Source organism: Nomascus leucogenys, chromosome 2 (assembly GCF_006542625.1).
Source record: "Nomascus leucogenys isolate Asia chromosome 2, Asia_NLE_v1, whole genome shotgun sequence".
NCBI classification, from domain to species: domain Eukaryota; kingdom Metazoa; phylum Chordata; class Mammalia; order Primates; family Hylobatidae; genus Nomascus; species Nomascus leucogenys.
Genome location: NC_044382.1, coordinates 8,682,928 through 8,701,868, shown reverse-complemented (window position 1 = coordinate 8,701,868; position 18,941 = coordinate 8,682,928). Strand labels below are relative to the sequence as shown.

The window sequence follows — 18,941 nt, the reverse complement described above, 5'->3', positions numbered from 1 at the left end:
ATAGATGTCAGTAGCAACCTCTCCATCACTTTTGACAATGAAAAGTATTTCAAGGCATTATTAAATGCCCTTTGAGGGCCAAAATTGCCCCAGTTGAGAGCCACTGTGAGATAGATAGATAGGTAGATAGATAGATAGATAGATGATAGGTGGATAAAATCTCCCCTGTTAGTCTGAGACCTTCAGTGTGTGGACCATGATCATACCTGACATAGCTCATTACACACAATAAGTGCTAAATAAATATTTGATAACTGATTGATTAATTGGGAATGAGGACTGAGGGATTGTCTAGGAAGTGGGAAAAATGTTCTCCAATGTGGACTAAGAATTCAGTGTGTTCTTGCTGCAGTTAAGCACTGCGGGATTGAGCAACGCAGAGTTTGCAAAGGTGCCAACTCCAAGAAACCACCCCCCTCCCCAATAAGCTGTTAGCAGATCCTAGTACCTGAATGTGCTTTGACTAGCAGATCTCTTGCAGCAGAAACAACTAGAAGCGGGAGGAAGTGCTAAAAGAGGCATGGATGATATGTTTGGCTTGAAGTTTAATACACGATGTGAGAGACCTTCACTCCTCAAGAAGGAAAACGAGGTAAACTGAAGAAATCCTTTTATCCGCAAAGTAATCTTCCCTCCTGGAAGCTCTCTGTCTTGGTCACCTGATGTTCTGTGAACATATTTATCTGCCTGCCCCCTCCACTCCCTTAAACAATAGAGGCTTTGTAAAGGGAGAAAAATGGAAGAAACTATAAATCCTTACCCGCAATGCAGCTGCCCCCATTTCCACAGGGGTGTTTAAATCATCCTCTACGAGTGAACCAAAAGCAAACTCTACACATCTCTGGCGGATCACAGACTGTTCCTCGCGAACCAGGAATGGAACTGAGGCTGAGCATTGCAAGAAGTCTTTCTGAATACCTATGTGTGCCAGGCTCTTTAAGGGACCCTCTGCATGTGTCTTCTACCTTCATTGTCACTACAGTCCTGCAGAGCCAGCATGGTTATCCCCATTTACAAAGAGAGAACTGAGGGTCCAAGAGGTAAAACAATTTGTCCAGAGTTCCAGAGCATGTCAAGGAGAGCTGGCATTGATCCCAGGACTTAGGATGTGTCCAGTGCCTGCTGGAAAAGCTACATCTATGAGAAACTAGATATATTTCCTAGTATGCGGTGTTGGTACCTCATACAGAACCCTTCTTAGCCTTCAAACCCCAAGTAATGCAGAAAACAGGAGGGGTGTCCTCAGCCATAGAGAATAGTCATTAAGAGGGCTGCTTATGTCTATGTAACTGTGTAACTTTACCAATTGGTCTATCTGTGTATATCATCTAGCTAGCTTTATCCATATGTCCATACATCCATCTATTCATTCATTCATTCATTCATCTGTTAATTTATCCATCTGTCCATCCATCCATCATCCATTCCTCCACTTCTATATAGGCACAAGAGATGTCAATGATGTTTCCTAATATTCAAGGTTAATTCAGCAGAGGGAGAGGTGGTGAGGTGACCGATCACACACCTTTCCTTTCTTCATTTTCTTTTGAGGTATAGCTTAATTTTAATTATAATAAGATCATATCATGTTTGCAAAAATGATAGTCTCCTTTTTTTCTAAGTTAAATGAAAGCATTCTGAAGTCAAGCTGATCTAGGCAACCTATATCCCCTCTCTGTTCCTTGGTTTTCTCATCTATAAAGTACAAATGGTATTACCAACATCTACTGAAAATTTGGAGGATTACATAAGATAAAGCATACATAGTGAGTGCTTGACCCATAGTAAGTACTCTATAACTGTTGGCTATTACGATCATCAGTGTACTTTTTAACAGCATCTAACACATAAACATATGACTAATACTAACTTCTCTTTCTTCTGGTTTTTTCTTCCCTTATTATGACCCTATGAAAAGTCCTTTCAGATGGGAAATAGAGGCTTAGCACAGTATCTAACATGTATTTAGCCCTTGAAATGATGATTATTGTTACTGCTGTTTAGCCCACAATACCTCTTGTCTGAGACTTCACATCCTTTTCGGGACACCTTTACCCATGGAAGGTTGACCTTGGTGTCATTTTACCCTGGATGCACATGTTTGCAGGAAAGAGTGGGAGCTGCTTAGGATCCTTATCCAGAGCTCCACACCCTAGCAATGCTCCTGGTATTGATTTTTCTCAGGGAGGTGTGAACTGAGGAATATACCATATTTTCCTGCACAGCCCTTCCTGAGATGTTCAATGTGAGGCACAAAAGCCCATCATTGTTGTATACATGGAGAATAAATCCTTGTTTCTGAACCTGTTCTTTTTGCAATCATATTTGTGACCCCCCTCCCCCACACACACACATATTTCCATGGAGAGAGTTAGAAACAGGATAATTATGTTCTGTTCCATTAAAAACTGGGTTATCCTGAATGATAACCCCTCTCCTGGCAAGCAGGCTTCTCAGGTAGGCCCCCAGACTTGAATGGCTTTAACCAGAGACTGGGAGCCTCCAAAAGTAGGCTTCTGTTCATTCAACTCTGCATGACAGGGAGATGAGCCCATTGGACTCGAAGACAAATGGATTCAATGTAAAACTAAAGTCCATGCCCACACCTGCTGAAGGAGGGCCAGATTCTGCTAAAAAATAATCATTTAGCAAGAAATGCTTGCTGAAGAGTGACAACCACCAGGAGTGAGGAAGAATCAACATCTAAAACATAATTTGTGCTTTTCACAGACTCCTGATCCTGGGAACAACTCCAGTCTAATGCCTTGGAGATGGGCTGGTGTGGAAAGAATGGAAAATGCTTCTCTAAAGAGGAGAGCTTTTCAGCACACAACAGCCAGAGCAAGCTTCTCAAAGTCCAAATCAATGGCTTCTCTTTGCGCTTACGAGAAAATCCCAATTCTTTCACTGATCCCATGGGCCTCCAAGGGCGCATGGGATCAGACTGCTGCCTGTCTCTCTGACCTCATCATATATGGAGCCCTCCCTCAGTCATACCTTTCCACTACACTGAACTTCTTTCAGCTCCTCCAACACTCCAAGCACATCCCACTTCAGGGCCTTTGCATCTACTGTTCTGCCAGAGTTTTGCATGACCCATTTTCATCATTCAGGTGTCTACTCAAATGTCAACTCTTAAAGAGGCCACTATGATACATCCTATTGAAAATAGGGCAGATACTCCATCTCCATGCTATTGCTTTGTAATATTTCATTAGTAGCACATATCACTATATAAAATGATCTTACATATATATTTCCTTGTTTAAAGTGTGTTCCCTCTGTTCCTGGCTCTTCCCAACTGGGATGTGAGCTTCTTCAGAACAAAGCCTTTGGTAATTTTCTCAGCCGTATCCCCAGCATCTAAAACCATGCCTGGCACACAGTAGGTGCTCAAGAAATATTTGTTGAATTAAGGAATGTGTGAAAGAATGATCTCACTCTGGCTTGCTAGAATATAATTTAAGATGGGATGTGTTCAGAGGTAGAACAAAACTTCTTTCATTTCTGGCCTCTCCTAAGGCAAAGGTAGTCAACACAGGACCCTAACTTTTCAGAGTTTATGGAGGGGGTTGTCCCTATAACATTCTTTCAGAGATGGGAAATTCTATAATAAATTCAACTTCCCATCTAACAAATATTTATTGAACCCATGCAATATGCAAGTTCAACTCTAGCTTCTGACAAAGAACAATGAATAAATAGACATAAATCTCTGCCCATGAGAGTGCTGACATGGAAGACATGGCAGGTTTTTAAGAGAACACAGGGCTTAGAGTCAGAAAGGCCTAAATTTTAGGTCCTATGTCACCGTATACTAAAAGTCTGCATAAGCAAGCTACCTGACCTCCAGGCATCTCATTTCCTCCTGTATAAAATGGGCATAAAGCTAATCTCATGAGATTATTGAGAGGATTCAGTAACTGCTGTGCCTCTGGCACCTAGCAGTTGGTGTCGCTATTGAGATGATGAATGTAGGGCCCTGGGCAACAGGAATGAATGAATGGAATTTTCTTTCCTTCCACTTCCCCTTGTGATTAAACATCTCATCATATACTTTAGAAGTTTTCAAGTGATCTCAAAAAGAAAAAAAAGAAAATTTAAAGTGATTTCACACCACAGAGCCATAAGCACAGGCTCCAACCAGGATCAGAAGGTGTTAGTTTCAAATGAAGAGTGTGTAATGAATTCAGGCTCCTCTTCGAGCCTTGATTCAAAGCAGCCTGCGCTTCTGGCCCCTCGTCTGTGCTTGAGAGCTGATCTGTCATTAATGCCCACAGCGTCAGGCAGGGGTGCACATGGCTGACTCTGCTGGAGTTGCCATGTTGTACAGATGGAACATGTCAGGGCACACCCAGCGTATGCAACATCCAAGTGGCATCTTTCTGTTTTCCTGTGATGTTATGCCTTTGACATGTAGCAGGCCACATGAACCTTGTGGATCAAGAAGCTTCTTAGGAAAGAAGGTGATTCAGTTTATTCTATTGCACAGCAGGATGCCCTGGGTAACCAAAGAATGTCACTGCACGCAAAGACAGACACCTTCTTAAAGCCAAACAACTGGGGAACTAAGTTTTTGATGAAGACAGTTATTTTTCAGGCTTCTGAACGATTTGGACACTGTTGTCACTTTTCCTACCTGCCAGCAACTGTTTCTGAATGAAAGAACTCTCCCAGCATGCTTTGTTCCAAGAGGCACACACTGGACTTACTGAACAGTGGCATGTTGTTAACCAAAAGCATGTTCAGCGGCAGAGGCTCTTAGCTGTTCATCCCAAGCTGTGATTAGGAGCGCTTGATGTGTCCATAGATAGTCATGGGTAGGCGGAGTCATCATTTCCTCTGTCCAGGTCAGGAATTTCAATGAGCTAATCTGCATAGCTTCTCTGGACTTGAGTCAGCAACAAGACAATACTAATAATAGCTGCTATTATCGAGGGCTTTCCGTATTCTAAGCCCTTTACAGAAATTTATTGAACCCTCACCAAAACCGTGCGAAGTAAGGAATATTTTTGTCTCCTTTTACAGATGAGGCAACTGAGACACAAGACCCTGCTCGAGGTCACAAAACTAGTAAGAGATACAGCTGAGATTTGAACTCAGGCTTTCTGGCTCCTAAGCCCCCACTCTCATGCTTGCATCCTGGCAGAACCAGGTGTAAGCCCTTTAGAGCACTGCCTTATCTGTCCTGCTCATTGCTCCACGCTTTGCACCTAGCACAGAGCCCAGAACGCAAGGACAGACAGCACACCTTAGTTTTCCCAAAGGGTGCTCCCAATTACAATTCTGAACTGCCTGATAAAGCTCTAAAATGAATGGGTTTTAGAGTCCCTGTTTTTCCTGACACCAAAGCCTCCCACTTCCAGTCCTGGACCCACCACACAGACAGCACCAATTTCATCCAAGAATAAAATCTGTTACATAACCAGATGGCAGACATGGGGGTGAATAGAGAAGCAACCTGTGAGTGCATTCGGCCACTCCTAGTCTCCAAAGGACAGCTCCTAGAAAGAACTTTTCATCTCTCTCTCAGCCTCCCTCGGCAAACTTTCCCTTCATCTCCTCTCACTGGTGCTTTCTATATTTTATTTTATTTTGGTCGTGCGCATTATTTGAAGTTACTATAGCAACGTGTCACCAGCTGGTATCACATAGTAATGTTGGCATTTAGGTAGCAAGCTTCCGAAGTTGGCTGTTTCTCTCCCTCTGCGATCTCATCACTCCTACTAATCTTAGGTGAGTGGGGGATGCATGGGCAGGCAGCACCCATGCCCCTCGCCCCTATTTTGTTTGTTTCCCAATGCAGGGCAAACTGGTAGCCTTTCCCTCAGTTCACTTGGCACTGCAGGGGTCCTGGCTGTGTGCGTGTGTGTTTGTGTGTGTGTGTGTAGGTGTGTTTGCATTAGAGGTTGTTAAATAGATACGTTTAAGTTGAATGTTGTACACTAAAATTATTGGCATTATCAATATGATGATGATGATGATGAATTTTTTAATGCAAAAGAGTGGAATGATTTGGGGAGTGCTAATCTCCTGATCACAATCACCTAGTATCCCAGCTAATTAATTTTGATCACACAATATTGGGTTTCTCTTTTTCTCTCTCACCATCACACGGTGAAGAGACCCTCCCTCTTTTCCTTTGGAGCTTCCAAGTGTGCAAGACCTCCCTACGTCCCGATGGGCTGAATTAATTAAGAGGATTGATTGTCTTCGATCACTGAAGAGGGTTCTGTACAGCAAATAAGCCCTGCCACTCAAGGTGTTAAGTAGCCCCTCATCAGCCAAGCGCCTGCGATGATTGCACTTATTTTTACACGTTTGACCTAGTTTCAAACCGTGTCTCTTCATGCTGTGATTCATTAGCCACATTTTAAACCATCCCAATCGGAGCGAGGTGACACTGCCTGGTTTGTGCCAGAGTCTCGGATACAATTTCTTGCTGGAATTTAATATGCAAGTCTCCCTGGAATTCTGTTTTAAGAAGCAATTTCCCATCCTGGCATGCTGCTTGGATATGGATGAGTGGCTGCCTCATTCCTAGGTAGTAAATATGTCTATTACAGAATTTCTGCCAGGGATGAAAAGAGGGGGATTCTTGCTAGCCTGGAGACTATAAGGGATCCCTCCACCCCTCTGTCCCCGATGCAATATTCAGGCTTTTCCAGGTTTCTGACAGGGCTGGGAGTTCGAGCTTCTACGCTGTAAAGTTTGAACAACGTCAGTGTTAGGGCTGTCTGTCTAAGTTGCTAGGGCAAATGCAGTCTGATCAACATTCCCCCACCCCTATTCCTATGTCCCCTAAAAATTTAAGACGTGGTGGATATGGAAATAAGGTCTCAAACTTGTACAGAGGGGCAGGACACAAATGCCATTTTTGAGGAAACTACTGAAAAAGAGACACACATCAGAGAAGCAAAATGTTATTCCATGATTCTATCGCTGTATGACAAAAGAGGTGGTTTTTAAAATCCAAATGACAGAAAGGAGACTTTTCTGAATATGAAGCTGCTGCTCATTTCTCACTCCATTTCAGGTTATCAATCATTCATCTGGATGTGATTTCCCACAGATCTGATACCAAAGGGGGCTAGACACCATAGCAGAAAAAAAAGATGCTTCTAGTCAGAAGTAAAACACTGTCATTTTTCATTAACAGCCAAATGCAGGTAACTTGTCCAAACTTCAGTCACATTGCACTACAAATCGTACTGAAAGGCACGCAACCGGGTTTTTCTATGTGGTAGTGAGAACTAAGAAATTAACAAGCTGGTAAAAGTAATTTTGATTGATCAGTGAACTACAACACACCGACCAACTCCTAATGAAAAGATAATGGTTTTTTTTCATAAAACAGCCACTTTCTCTAGATGGGGACTAGAATCCCCCTCCCTTTTTATCTTTTAAAATGAAGAATGGAAGTTTCTCTAAACAACGCTTAAGACAATCCATCCTTTTCAAGGCAATTCCAGGCAACTTGAGATCCAAGGTTTGTTTTTCTTTGCTTTTTTTCCCCCCCTTCAAATTCAAATCAAGCCATTGGAAATAACAAGCATTCCATATCCATGCATTTGGGGCAGCCTGCAGTTCTGACAATGGTGGATTTTCCACTACATACCACCACACACACACACACAAGCTCCCAGTCTCACTGTTCATTTAAGCCAAAGCTTTAAAAGTAAACTATTGTCCAGGAAACGATCGCATTTTCCCTTAGAGGATCATCGATCATAAAAAATAAAACCTACCCACATCTCTTACCTTGAAGCAGTGGAATTACCTGCAGAGGATGGTCCCCCTTCCTTGCACAATGAGCCAGGCTTTCACCAGCAGCAAAATTACTCCAAAAGAAGGAATAATAAGTCCTTTATATTGTAATTTTCACTGTTTATATGCAAGAAGTGTAGTGGGTCTGCTCACGTAGGAATAAATAAAAAGCCGAACAAACTGCTCGGCAGCTACCATGTGAAAAGAAAAGACCTCTAGTGGCCACAGGCTGAATTCTTTAAGGAAGGGAGAGGAGAGATAGAGGGAGCAGAGGAAACACACGCTCCTGTGTGTGTATAGACACACACACACACACACACACATATGCAGGCACACACACATGCACATACACTCCTACACCCCTTAAATGCTAAGGTTTCTCCTTTCTTGCATTTGGCCTGGCTGGAGGTAGAAATGAGAATAATGGTTATTTCTTGATTTAAGTGGGAGCTGGTTAAATTAGCAGTGACGGCGGTGTTCTGTCTAGTCTGAAAGGGATAATTTCACGCACTCACTACCACCCCCTGGGGGCCTGAGCAGGAAAAAGAATTTGACTCTGGCTCTTCAAGGAGGTGCCACCCAGTGTAGAGGGTACAGGTTCCCATCAATAAAGCATCATCAGCTATTGTCCCTGAGAGTCCCAGCTTCGTGATCTCCGCCGGATTTGCATGTTTTCTAGTCATTTATGGTGTGCGGGTGTGGTGGTCACTTGGCAGGGAAAGCCAGCTTCCTGGGCTTGTAACCTTCGTAGTCATGACAGGCCCCTTGCTTAGAAGGGCTCCATGGCTGTTTCAAAATTCTGAATAATTTTAAACAAGGGCTTTGCATTTTTACTTTGTTCTGGGACCCACTAATTACATCGCTGTTCCTGCTGACAAGGAAGCATGCTATCCCTAACTTCCCAATTGAAAAGAACCTAGAAACAAATGAAAATCCATATCGTGGGAGCTATTTTTGGGAGAGTAAAAGCTTAAGAAGCAGTTTTCCAAAAGGCTTCCTTTTTCTCTACCACTGGAACGAAATTGTAAAGCTAGGAGGAAATATATACACATGTATATATACATACAGGCATACTTCGTTTTATTATGCGTCACAGATACCTGTTTTTTACAAATCGAAGGTTTGTGGCAACCCTGCATTGAGCAAGTCTCTTGGCACCATTTTTCCAACTGCCTGTGCTCACTTCGTATCTCTGCATCACAGTTCAGAAATCCAAGCAATATTTCAGATTTTTTTCATTATTATTATACCTGTTATGGTGATCTGTGATCAGTGACTTTTGATGTTACTATTATAATTGTTTTAGGGCACCATAAATAAACTTCACTATGGCAAACTTCAGTGTTGTCTTTTTTTAAGAAATTGCCACAGCCACTCCAGTCTTCAGCAACCACCAGCCTGATCAGTCAGCAGCCATCAGCATCAAGCTCAGACCCTCGCCCAGCAAAATGATTCCTATTTACTGAAGGCTCAGATGATCATTAGAGTTTTTTTTAGCAATATTTTTAAATTAAGGTTTATGTTCTCAAAGTAAAATTTATTTTTTTAAACATAATGCTATTGCATACTTAATAGACTGCAATATAGTGTTAACATAACTTTTATATGCACTGAGAAGCCAAAACGTTCATGTGACTGGCTTGATTGTGATATTCACTTTATTGTGGTGGTCTGGAACCAAACCCATAATATCTTCAAGGTATGCCTGTGTATATTTCATATTTGTTATTTTATTAACAAAAGAGGAACTTTTTATATGAAAAAGGCAGCAGTTTATGGTAAAAATGCTTTTTTTTTTTTCGGTTCAAACATAATACTTCCAGCCAGGCCATCTTCCACAAGCCCGTGCTTGGCTGGACCACAGTGGAACTTCATTTGGCCAAGATGGCAGCCCCAATGGAAACTTGCAAGAGACAGTCAAGAATGACTTCTCACCCCTGGTGGACTCATGGCTAGTGCTTTGTTTAGCAGTTTCCGGAATAGATCTCCCTGAATGTTGCTTGCAGACACAGAAAACTCACCCTGATATGGACTGATAAAATCTGGGAAAGAGGAAGCAGAAAAGGCTATGCTGATATCTTCTGGGACATGAAAGGGTGTGGTTCCTCCTCTGCTCCGAGGGTCTCCTCTCTGTGTCCCGGCCTTGATTTCCCTCTTGTTTGAATCTTTCTGGTAATTAGTTGGCTTTGCCAATTGAGGGTCTTACTCTTTTTCTCTCATGGATTAATCTTGCTTTCCCAACTAGATCATGAACTCACAAAGAGCAAGGGACATCTCTTCTCATTTCTTTCATCCCTCTCAGCCCTTACCAAGTGGCAGGCCCCAGGAGATGCTGGGTTGCCACTGGCTGATTCCTGGTGATCCAACTACAGATTCCTCTGCAGAGAACTTTAGTGCATTTCAAGATGCTAAAGGAGCCACCTGATTCTTTTGATACTCCTCTAGAGGTAGATTCAGATGAATTATTGTCCCATTTGACAGATGAGACGATTGGGACTTACACATGTAAAATTATTTGTCATAAAATGAAACTGTCTCCATGATTTTGAAATAGGCTGGATTTCCTGACACAAGTACAGTGCTCTTTCCCCAATGTGCGAACAGCAGGAGAGGTAATGGATCAGGTGTTATGGTTATGTTTGGCACTCCTATTACAGTCCCAGGCACATAATAGTACTCAGTAAATACTGTTTTGATGAATGAGCCATAAGGAGACATTTTCTCACAGGGAAGTTTTCCATGGTCCTCTCTCAACTATTTATGGTATTTTTCTTCATTTCTTGCAGAGTCACTTTGTGGCATGTATGACAGCCATCTTAAACCAGATGGGTGACCAGCACTACTCCTTCTACATTGAGACCTTCCAGACCAGCTCTGAACTTGTGGTGAGTCTATAGGATGCTGGGGGTGAGGAAGAACTCTTCTGTCTCTGGAACATGCCTTCTGTCCCTGTCAGAGAGACCTGCATGTCTATGACATAATGTACATATGACTTAACCAATATTTGTTGAGGAATCACAGACATGTTGGGGTTTAAGATCATGACTGTTAGAGTCATACAGTCTTAGGTTTTCATCTAGGATTTGTCACTTGCTAGCTGTGTGACCATGGGCAGGTGAATCTCTTTTATGCCTCAGTTTCCCCATTTGTAAAGTGGGGATAATATCATTTATGTCATAGGGCTAAGAAAGGATTGCACGAGAACACAATAGTTCTCACGTAGTAAGTGCTCACTGAAATATAGCTCTTATTAAGATCACAAATGCCTAGAGGAAGTCGGTCTCTGGGCCCCCTTCTAGCCTCTCAGGATGCGTTTGCTGCAAGACCGTCTACCCGTGGCCTGTGGCTTCTACCTCTGCAGCTGATGACTTCATTAACATAGAGCCCAGCCCAGGCTGTTCCTGCCCCAAGGGTTGAGCAGAGCACCCTTTGCCCTCAGAGTGGCCTCCTTTCTCTCTGTCTTATTGCTACCAGGTTCAGGAGCCCCACTGCTTAAGGTCATTCTCAACTCTCCCTGGAGAGACCAGGGGCACCAAAATTGGATCAACCTCAGAGAGAGGCCCATAAAAAAAAAGGAATCATTAGAAAACCAATGCCCTACCCCTTCATCCATTCACTAGTGAGATGTTCTCTCCCTTGGAGTAAGATTAGCAAGAAATGGAACCTTTCCCTCAACCTCCAATTTCCCTATATCTTAAGACATGGAAACAGAAAAACTGGACTCCTAATTTTTGATCCTCTGTGGAAAGAAAGGTTTCTGGGGGAAGAAGGTAAGAAATGGAATTCTTAATGATAGAATATATACATTTTCTTACATAACCCTCACAAAACTATGACATGGGAATTAGGAGTCACATTTCACAAGTCTACAATCTGCTTGCTCAAGGTCCCATAGCTAGTATGTGGTGGAGGTAAGGTCTGGACATTGACTGTAACCCTTATACCACACTATCTCTTCTCATTAAGAAGCCACTCTTCCCATCTATGAGCCAGGAGCCTTCTTCATTTCCATAGGAAGGGGATGTGCCTGTGATGATATCCACACTTCCCCAGGTGACATCAAGTATGAACAATATAATAATACTCACCATCATCATCAACATGTAATGAGAATTTGTAAGAGACCAGGCTCTGTACTAAGCATCTGATTGGCAGTATGCACTTAATCCTCACAGTCAGCCTTTGAAGTAGATAGTATTCCCATTCTGCTGATGTGGAAACTAGGACTTGAAGTATTGAGGTAGTTTTCCCTAGCAACAAAGATTGCTGGAAAGGAACAAATGTCATTTCCAGAATTTTGCAACTTAGCTTAAAGCAGTGATTTTCAAATTATGTTCCTCCTATCCTCACTATGCTTTACCATAAACATGCACACACACGCACGCGCACACACACACATGCACACACACACACACAATTCCACCAGAGCTGTCCTACCTTTATATATTTTATATATTGGGTTCCAGGTAAGACTTTCTTTGAACAAAGAATTCTGCTGTTAAAATAATTTGAAAACCACCAACTTAAGGAAACAACTCTGAACGGATTTCCTCTGGATTTTAAATTTTGCCTAAAGCACCCTGGTGGTATGACTTCACTACCTCCAGCTCAAAAGGGTCTCAGTGCCAGTGGTTCTGGTCTTAGCTATCCAGATTTGTCTTTATTTAGTTTTTATTTTTTGAGACGGACTCTCGCTCTGTCACCAGGCTGGAGTGCAGTGGCGCGATCTTGGGTCACTGCAACCTCCGCCTCCCGGGTTCAAGTTATTCTCCTGCCACAGCCTCCCCAGTAGCTGGGATTACAGTGTGTGCTACCATGCCCAGCTAATTTTTGTATTTTTAGTAGAGACCATGTTGGCCAGGATGGTCTCAATCTCTTGACCTCATGATCCACCCTTCTCGGCCTCCCAAAGTGCTGGGATTACAGGCGTGAGCCACCGCGCCTGGCCTCTGGATTTTTCTTTAATTTGTGTTTTCCAAAGATGGAGAAAAAGCATGGCTCACTGCAAAATCTAGTGAAGGGTGCTGAAGTCCACTTTGAACCTCTTCAAAGGAGAGGAAGAGTTCCCGTCATTGTGTCTCATCTAATCTGCTCGTGTGTGTGTGTGTGTGTGTGTGTGTGTGTGTGTGTGTGTGTGTGACATATGAATTAGCTGTATTTACAGCACTGCTAATTAGATGTTCATTTTAATAAGAGTTTATTTGCTCAATGACCTGAGATGCTTTCATACAGTGAGATTATTTCCTTCTCAAATACATATTTGGGAAAATGATTATAAAATTGCCACATCAATGAGTACATTTACTTCTTTATTCCCAAAGATGGAATTAATAGTGCTTTATTTTGAGAGCATTTTCACATCCCATATTCATGTTCCACTGACATTTGGGAAACAGCATTCCAGCATTCAATCTTTAAGCTTCCATTTAATTTAGTTAATGAAAGGCTGTGTCCCTTCCCTTTTCCTCCCTCCAGAATATAATAACAAAAAAATTTAAACAGCCAACAAGCTCTGAGTTCCTGTAAAACAGGATGACGTGTGCTGTGCTTCATTGTTTCAGGACTTCTTGATGGAGACCTTCATCATGTTCAAGGACCTCATTGGAAAGAACGTGTACCCTGGAGACTGGATGGCCATGAGCATGGTTCAAAACAGGTGAGCTGCTACCTGCTTCCATAAAGCTACCTTACCCAGCCCTCACTTCAAAGATCACTTATTTCGAGTTAAAGTGAGGGACAATTTCTCCTTGCTGAAAAGAAATCAAAGTGTTAAGCCATCCTTTCTTTCTATCTTTAAACCCAGGGAAGGACTCCTCACCAATCTTGAAGCTACTCAAAAAGTCGTCCCCAACTTCTCCATTTTTCAAATCCCAGTTAGAATATCATACTTCATCTCTGAAGCCTTTCCTAAACTCTTGGGACAGGAGATCTTAGAAAAGCATTTTAAAAATATATTATTTTAATTTTTAAAAAATAATAAAATATATTCTGTGACATGGTAAAATAAGTTTAGGAAGCATTAAATTAAACAGCTTTGAACAGATTTCCATGCTGCAGGACTTCTTCGAGCTTTTAATATGCTAATGTGCTAATGTGATTTTTTTCTGAGAGGAGGATTTAGGGTACAGCATTCCATTTGCCCATCCATTTGCACGTAGGATGTGCATTTGGTGTGTCTATGTGTGTATCTGTAATACCCGTTAACATGTCCTAGACTATCAGTGTAACCCAAGTATAGCTTAGATGTCCTATGGCCCAACACAACAAGAGATAAAAGTAATTCTAAACAATTTCAGTCTTTGCTGCTACGTTTCTTATTTCACCAAAGTAAAATCCAAATTATAACATTCATTAATCTTTTCTAATATTCCCTTGGGTTTGTTTCTAATATTCCTTGGATTTCCCCAAGCCTCTCTCAGAACCTGATTCTCAAATCCTGCCCATCAATTCCTTTAAAACAGCATCTTCTTGGTTCTTCTCTTTTCTTTCTCCCTGCCTTCATTTGGCTTCTTTTATTTGTTTTAGATTCTTTCATGGAAAGCCCTTCATCTTATATTGGTGTCTAGTTTTATCTCCCTCTACCTATTGTCCTTGTTTTATATAAAAAAAACAAGCATTGTCTGGCAAAAATAGAAATATCTCTAGAGGGCAGAATAAGGGGAGAAGTTAAAAAGACAAAATCAGAATTCTCTGATGTGGAAAGGAAAGAGGAAACACTAACTCAAACTTGCCCAAGCAAAAAGAGAATGTATTGGCACAGATAACTGAAAGAGCCCTGAGGTGTGGCTTCAGGCATGGATGTATCCAGGTGCTCAAATAGCAATGTAGGGAATCTGCGTGTGTGTCTCTCTCTGCTTCTTCTATTTACTTTATTCTCAGGCAGATGCTGTCTTCATAGTGGGGAAAATGGGCTGTAGAAGTTGCAGGTATATTCCTTGTTGTATTTTCAACCACAATAGAATGAAAAGGCTTCTTTTCCTATAGGTACAGAAAAGATCCTGAGGCCAGTCTTCAAAGGTCTGGCCTGAGCTACGTGCCCATCCATAGACCTCTGCGGCCAGCTGAATGAAATGTGCTATTAAGTCAGGCTTGGATTTCATGGCCGGCCTTTGGAACTGGGGGTGGGTGGTGTGGTCAGTTCTACCAAAACCACAAAGTCAGGGAATAAGGAAAGAAGCAGAGAGAGTAGTTCCTCAAAGGGAAATCTAGAAGTTGTTACCAGAAAGAGGACTAAATAATGGGCAGGTGAATGCACAGATGTCCAGCCTTGATCCAGGGTCCTGGGGTTGGAGCCCTGGCCAGGCAACTTCCCCTTCTGAGCTGTCCACACAGTCCTTCTGGAAGAAACATGTGCTGGGTCCCATGGGAGTGCTTTGAAGGAATATTTCCTCCTGAAATCCCAGCTTGATTCAAACTTTAGTCATTTTTGGGAAAGGCCCCCAGAAACGATACAGTAATCCTTATTTCTTTATACCTAGAAAATTAGAATGTAATTTCCTAAGGGACCTAATAAATTGGAAATCTCCCCTCAATAGAAATAATAGATTTGTATCTCTTAAGGGTCAGCCAAGTACTTATGTTTTGTAAATTAAAGAAAAAAGTTAGACTCCAGAATACAGCCTGAGCTTCAGACTCTCTAATTCTGCCACTTTCTCTTTCTTGGGAAGTCATTTAACTTCTTGGAGTGTTAGTTTCCTAGTCTGTAAAATGGGGATAATGGTAGTTTCTATTTCATGAAAATTGCTTTGTGTGTATGAGAATAGAATGAGTTACTCCTTAGCACAGTGCCAGGATCAAGGAAAATCTCAATAATAATAGCGTTGCCATCACTAGGTGATGACAACGAACTTAGCCTTAGACTAAAGAAGCATGCGTTAATGTCAACCAGAAAAGATTACTTTTTTCTCTTCGCAGGCACATAGCTTAGTTCGAAGATTTCCTTCATCTTCTGGCCAAAATGATGTCTTATGTTTATAGAACACATGAAATGTTCTATTTTTGCATTTTGTCTATTATAATAGCTAACATTTATTAAGTACCGAGATCCATCACTGTTGCAAAGGCTTTACATGAAATTAGTTCATTTAATCCTCCCAACAACTTTATAATGTAGAACAACTGCAATCCACATATTATATAAGAGGAAGCTGAGGTACAGAATAGATAAGTAACATATTTCCTGTTGCATTGCTGAAAAGAAACGGAAGCCATTTCATTGAAACCAATGCTCTTAATCTCTGTATTATTATTATTGTTGTTTTATTTATTTATTTTTGAGACAGAGTTTCTCTCTTGTTGCCCAGGCTGGAGTGCAATGGTGTGCTCTCAGCTCACTGCAACCTCCGCCTCCCAGGTTCAAGTGATTCTCCTGCCACAGCCTCCCAAGTAGCTGGGATTACAGGCATGCACCACCATGCTCAGCTAATTTTGTATTTTTAGTAGAGAAGGGGTTTCTCCATGTTGGTCAGGCTGGTCTTGAACTCCCGACTTCAGGTAATCTGCCTGCCTCAGCCTCCCAAAGTAATCTCCATATTATTAAGTGCATTTTGCCCGGAGAGGTGAAGTGACTCTCCAAGGTCATGCCACTAGTGAACAGTTTCAACCCAATTTAGATAAACAGAACGTGTACCATGACTTATGCCAGACCAGTATTCCCCAGAATACCATTTCCTTTTCTCCAAAAAGGTGCAGCTTATTCATGTGGTCAGGGCCAACTTCACTTGTCAGTATGTCTGGACATTCCAACTAACTTTTCTTCCTTCCTTCCATGATCTGTATGTTATTATAGTTGGCCTGTTTTTATAATTTTTCTATTATCACTTATGATTTCTGTATTATGTATACATTAGTCATCTATTATTTACTTATCTGTTTGTTGGAAAAGGGAGTGGAGTTTTCTAGATTTTAATGTCTCCCCAGCTGTGTACTGTTTGTGTATGCAGACATAGTGACACATCTCCTGCAAGAAATACTTCCTGTTAGAGCGTTTTTCTTTTTGGTAAGCTGCAACACTGAGTAAGATCTGATTTACATGATGTCGTTAATTTTTAAATGATCAAGTTCTTTATAATGTTGTAAATGAACAAGATTATGCCTAGAAACCTCTTTTACCTCTCTTCCATCTGCACCTCACTCTAGAAATCCAACATTTTGAGGAGGCTTAGGATTTATGCACATCCCTGAAGTTACCCTAAATGCGGTCAACCACCAAATATTTATTGAATTTCATGGGCATCCAGGGTTCTAGGCAATGGACAGGCCAGTTTAAGCTATGATCCCAGAAGGCAGAGGGCTTATGGTCTAGCTGGAGAAACAGTAAATATTCCCATGGAAATGTAAGCTGCAGTTGCTGTCATGAATTCGAAGCCCAGAGAGAGACCAGAGGCAGAACAGGGCAGTTAGGACTTATGACTGCCTGGATTCAAATTCCATCTGAGCCAAGTTCCTTCACCACTCTAGACTCTGTTTTCCTCACTGTAAAATGTGGCTAATAATGATACCTACCACAAAGGATATTTGTGGGAACTAAAATGAAGCAATATGTAGAAAGTAGTTAGAACAGTGTTTGACACATAGCAAGCACTTCATAAATGTTAGTTATTTTTATTTTATATTTCTATTTCTATGGTTGGGGTATATCCAAACTACTTCACTGAAGCAGCAAATCTGGGCTGGATCTTGTCTACCTTTTCATATGGTGGTTCCATCAGTGTGCTGATGAATCACTGACACCCATTTTCCCTTCATCCTACCTACCTTAATTTGTAGTGATTATTTATTTTTGGGGTCCCCACCTCCTCCAATCCATATAATCCAGAAAGAAAGAACCCTTTTAATGTTTTTTTTTCTTCTTCTTTTTCTTTTGAGACGGAGTCTCACTCTGTCGCCCAGGCTGGAGTGCAATGGCACGATCTCAGCTCACTGCAACCTCCACCTCCCAGATTCCGGTGATTCTCCTGCTTCAGCCCCCGCCCAGTAGCTAGGATTACAGGTGCACGCCACCATGCCTGGCTAATTTTTATATTTTTAATAGAGACAGGGTTTCGCCACATTGGCCAGGCTAGTCTCGAACTCCTGACCTCAGGTGACTCACCCGCCTCAGCCTCCCGAAGTACTGGGATTACTGACATGAGCCACCGTGCCCAGCTTACCTCTTCATGGTTTCATTAATCAGCAAAGAACACCTAATCCTGACATCCAGCTGGCTGCAGGATCCTGATCCCAGGAGCCTGCTGCATCCCTAACTGGAATCCCAAATGATGCAGAAAATGTTTCCGGGCACTTAGGGTGAACCGTGTCCTGTCACTGAGCTGGAATATGCCGATTCATTCTAACCTTTTGGTCCATGGAGCATTTAGTTGTTGTAAAGGAGGCACTTAAAGGCTCTGTGGGAGAATGGATATCCCAGTGGCTCAAGAGGAGGGATGTCTGTGTCTCCCAGCCAATGCTTTTATCTTTAGTTCTAACCAGTAGAATCAACTACATCCCATGAATGACAGGGGATTGGGATTTGGAGTGTCCCTTTCTCTCCCTTGGTGAATCTCACCAGATAGGGCATGTCCGCCTCCTCTCCTCTCTTTTATTCACATGATACTGCCTGTGGGCATGGGTCCATGCTGTGTTGTCACATGGGAGTATCATCAGCCTCGTATCCTCCTGCCCCAGAACTTTGAGGCAGTCGGCAGTTAAGGATAACCATAACAACAACAGCTGACACGTACTGAGGACATCTGTGTGCCCAGGCACTGGGCCCCTACTTCCTGTACTGCAGCTCATTTAGTCTTCACACATGGCTCCTTTTACAGATGGGGCAGTTGAGATTCGCAGAGGTCAACCACCCAGCCCAGGGCCGCAGCTCAGAAGAGTGGCTGAGTGGGAAGGTGACCCTGGCAGGCTTGCAGCGCCTGTAGGACTCTGTGTGCACCTACCATTCCTGGGCCCGGGCCAGGGAGTAGTACATGTAGTGTGTATAGGCTTATTCTCGGCTGCCTCCTGACACCAGGATTTGTTCTGCCACATGAAGAGAAGTAGGAAGCTGGGGACTCGAGCCAGCAGGCTCTGTGAGGCCTCACACGGAACAGTTTTGAGGATAGCAAGCCTGGGTTTGGCTCTTCTTTTTGCCAGCTTCTTCCTACTCACAACAGCTGACTTATCTGTTCCTTGCTCTATCGCAT

At 42.3% G+C, this 18,941-nt stretch overlaps 2 protein-coding genes across 3 annotated transcripts in view; one reads left to right on the top strand and one right to left on the bottom strand.

Moving 5' to 3' along the window:
- INSYN2B (inhibitory synaptic factor family member 2B) overlaps positions 1–8,231 on the bottom strand; it is a 118,828-nt gene extending 110,597 nt beyond the window's left edge. Inside the window, exon 1 of one of the 2 annotated variants that reach the window (XM_003268644.2) lies at positions 7,762–8,231. The gene's annotated coding sequence lies outside the window, so the exon portion shown is untranslated. The remainder of the gene's footprint in view (positions 1–7,761) is intronic. The other variant, XM_030825189.1, reaches the window with a different exon arrangement.
- Positions 1–18,941, top strand: part of DOCK2 (dedicator of cytokinesis 2) — a 448,837-nt gene that overhangs the window by 340,442 nt on the left and 89,454 nt on the right. The window contains exons 28-29 of the mRNA XM_003268643.2: positions 10,554–10,652; positions 13,329–13,423. Coding sequence (XP_003268691.1) covers positions 10,554–10,652; positions 13,329–13,423 — 194 coding nt within the window. The remainder of the gene's footprint in view (positions 1–10,553; positions 10,653–13,328; positions 13,424–18,941) is intronic.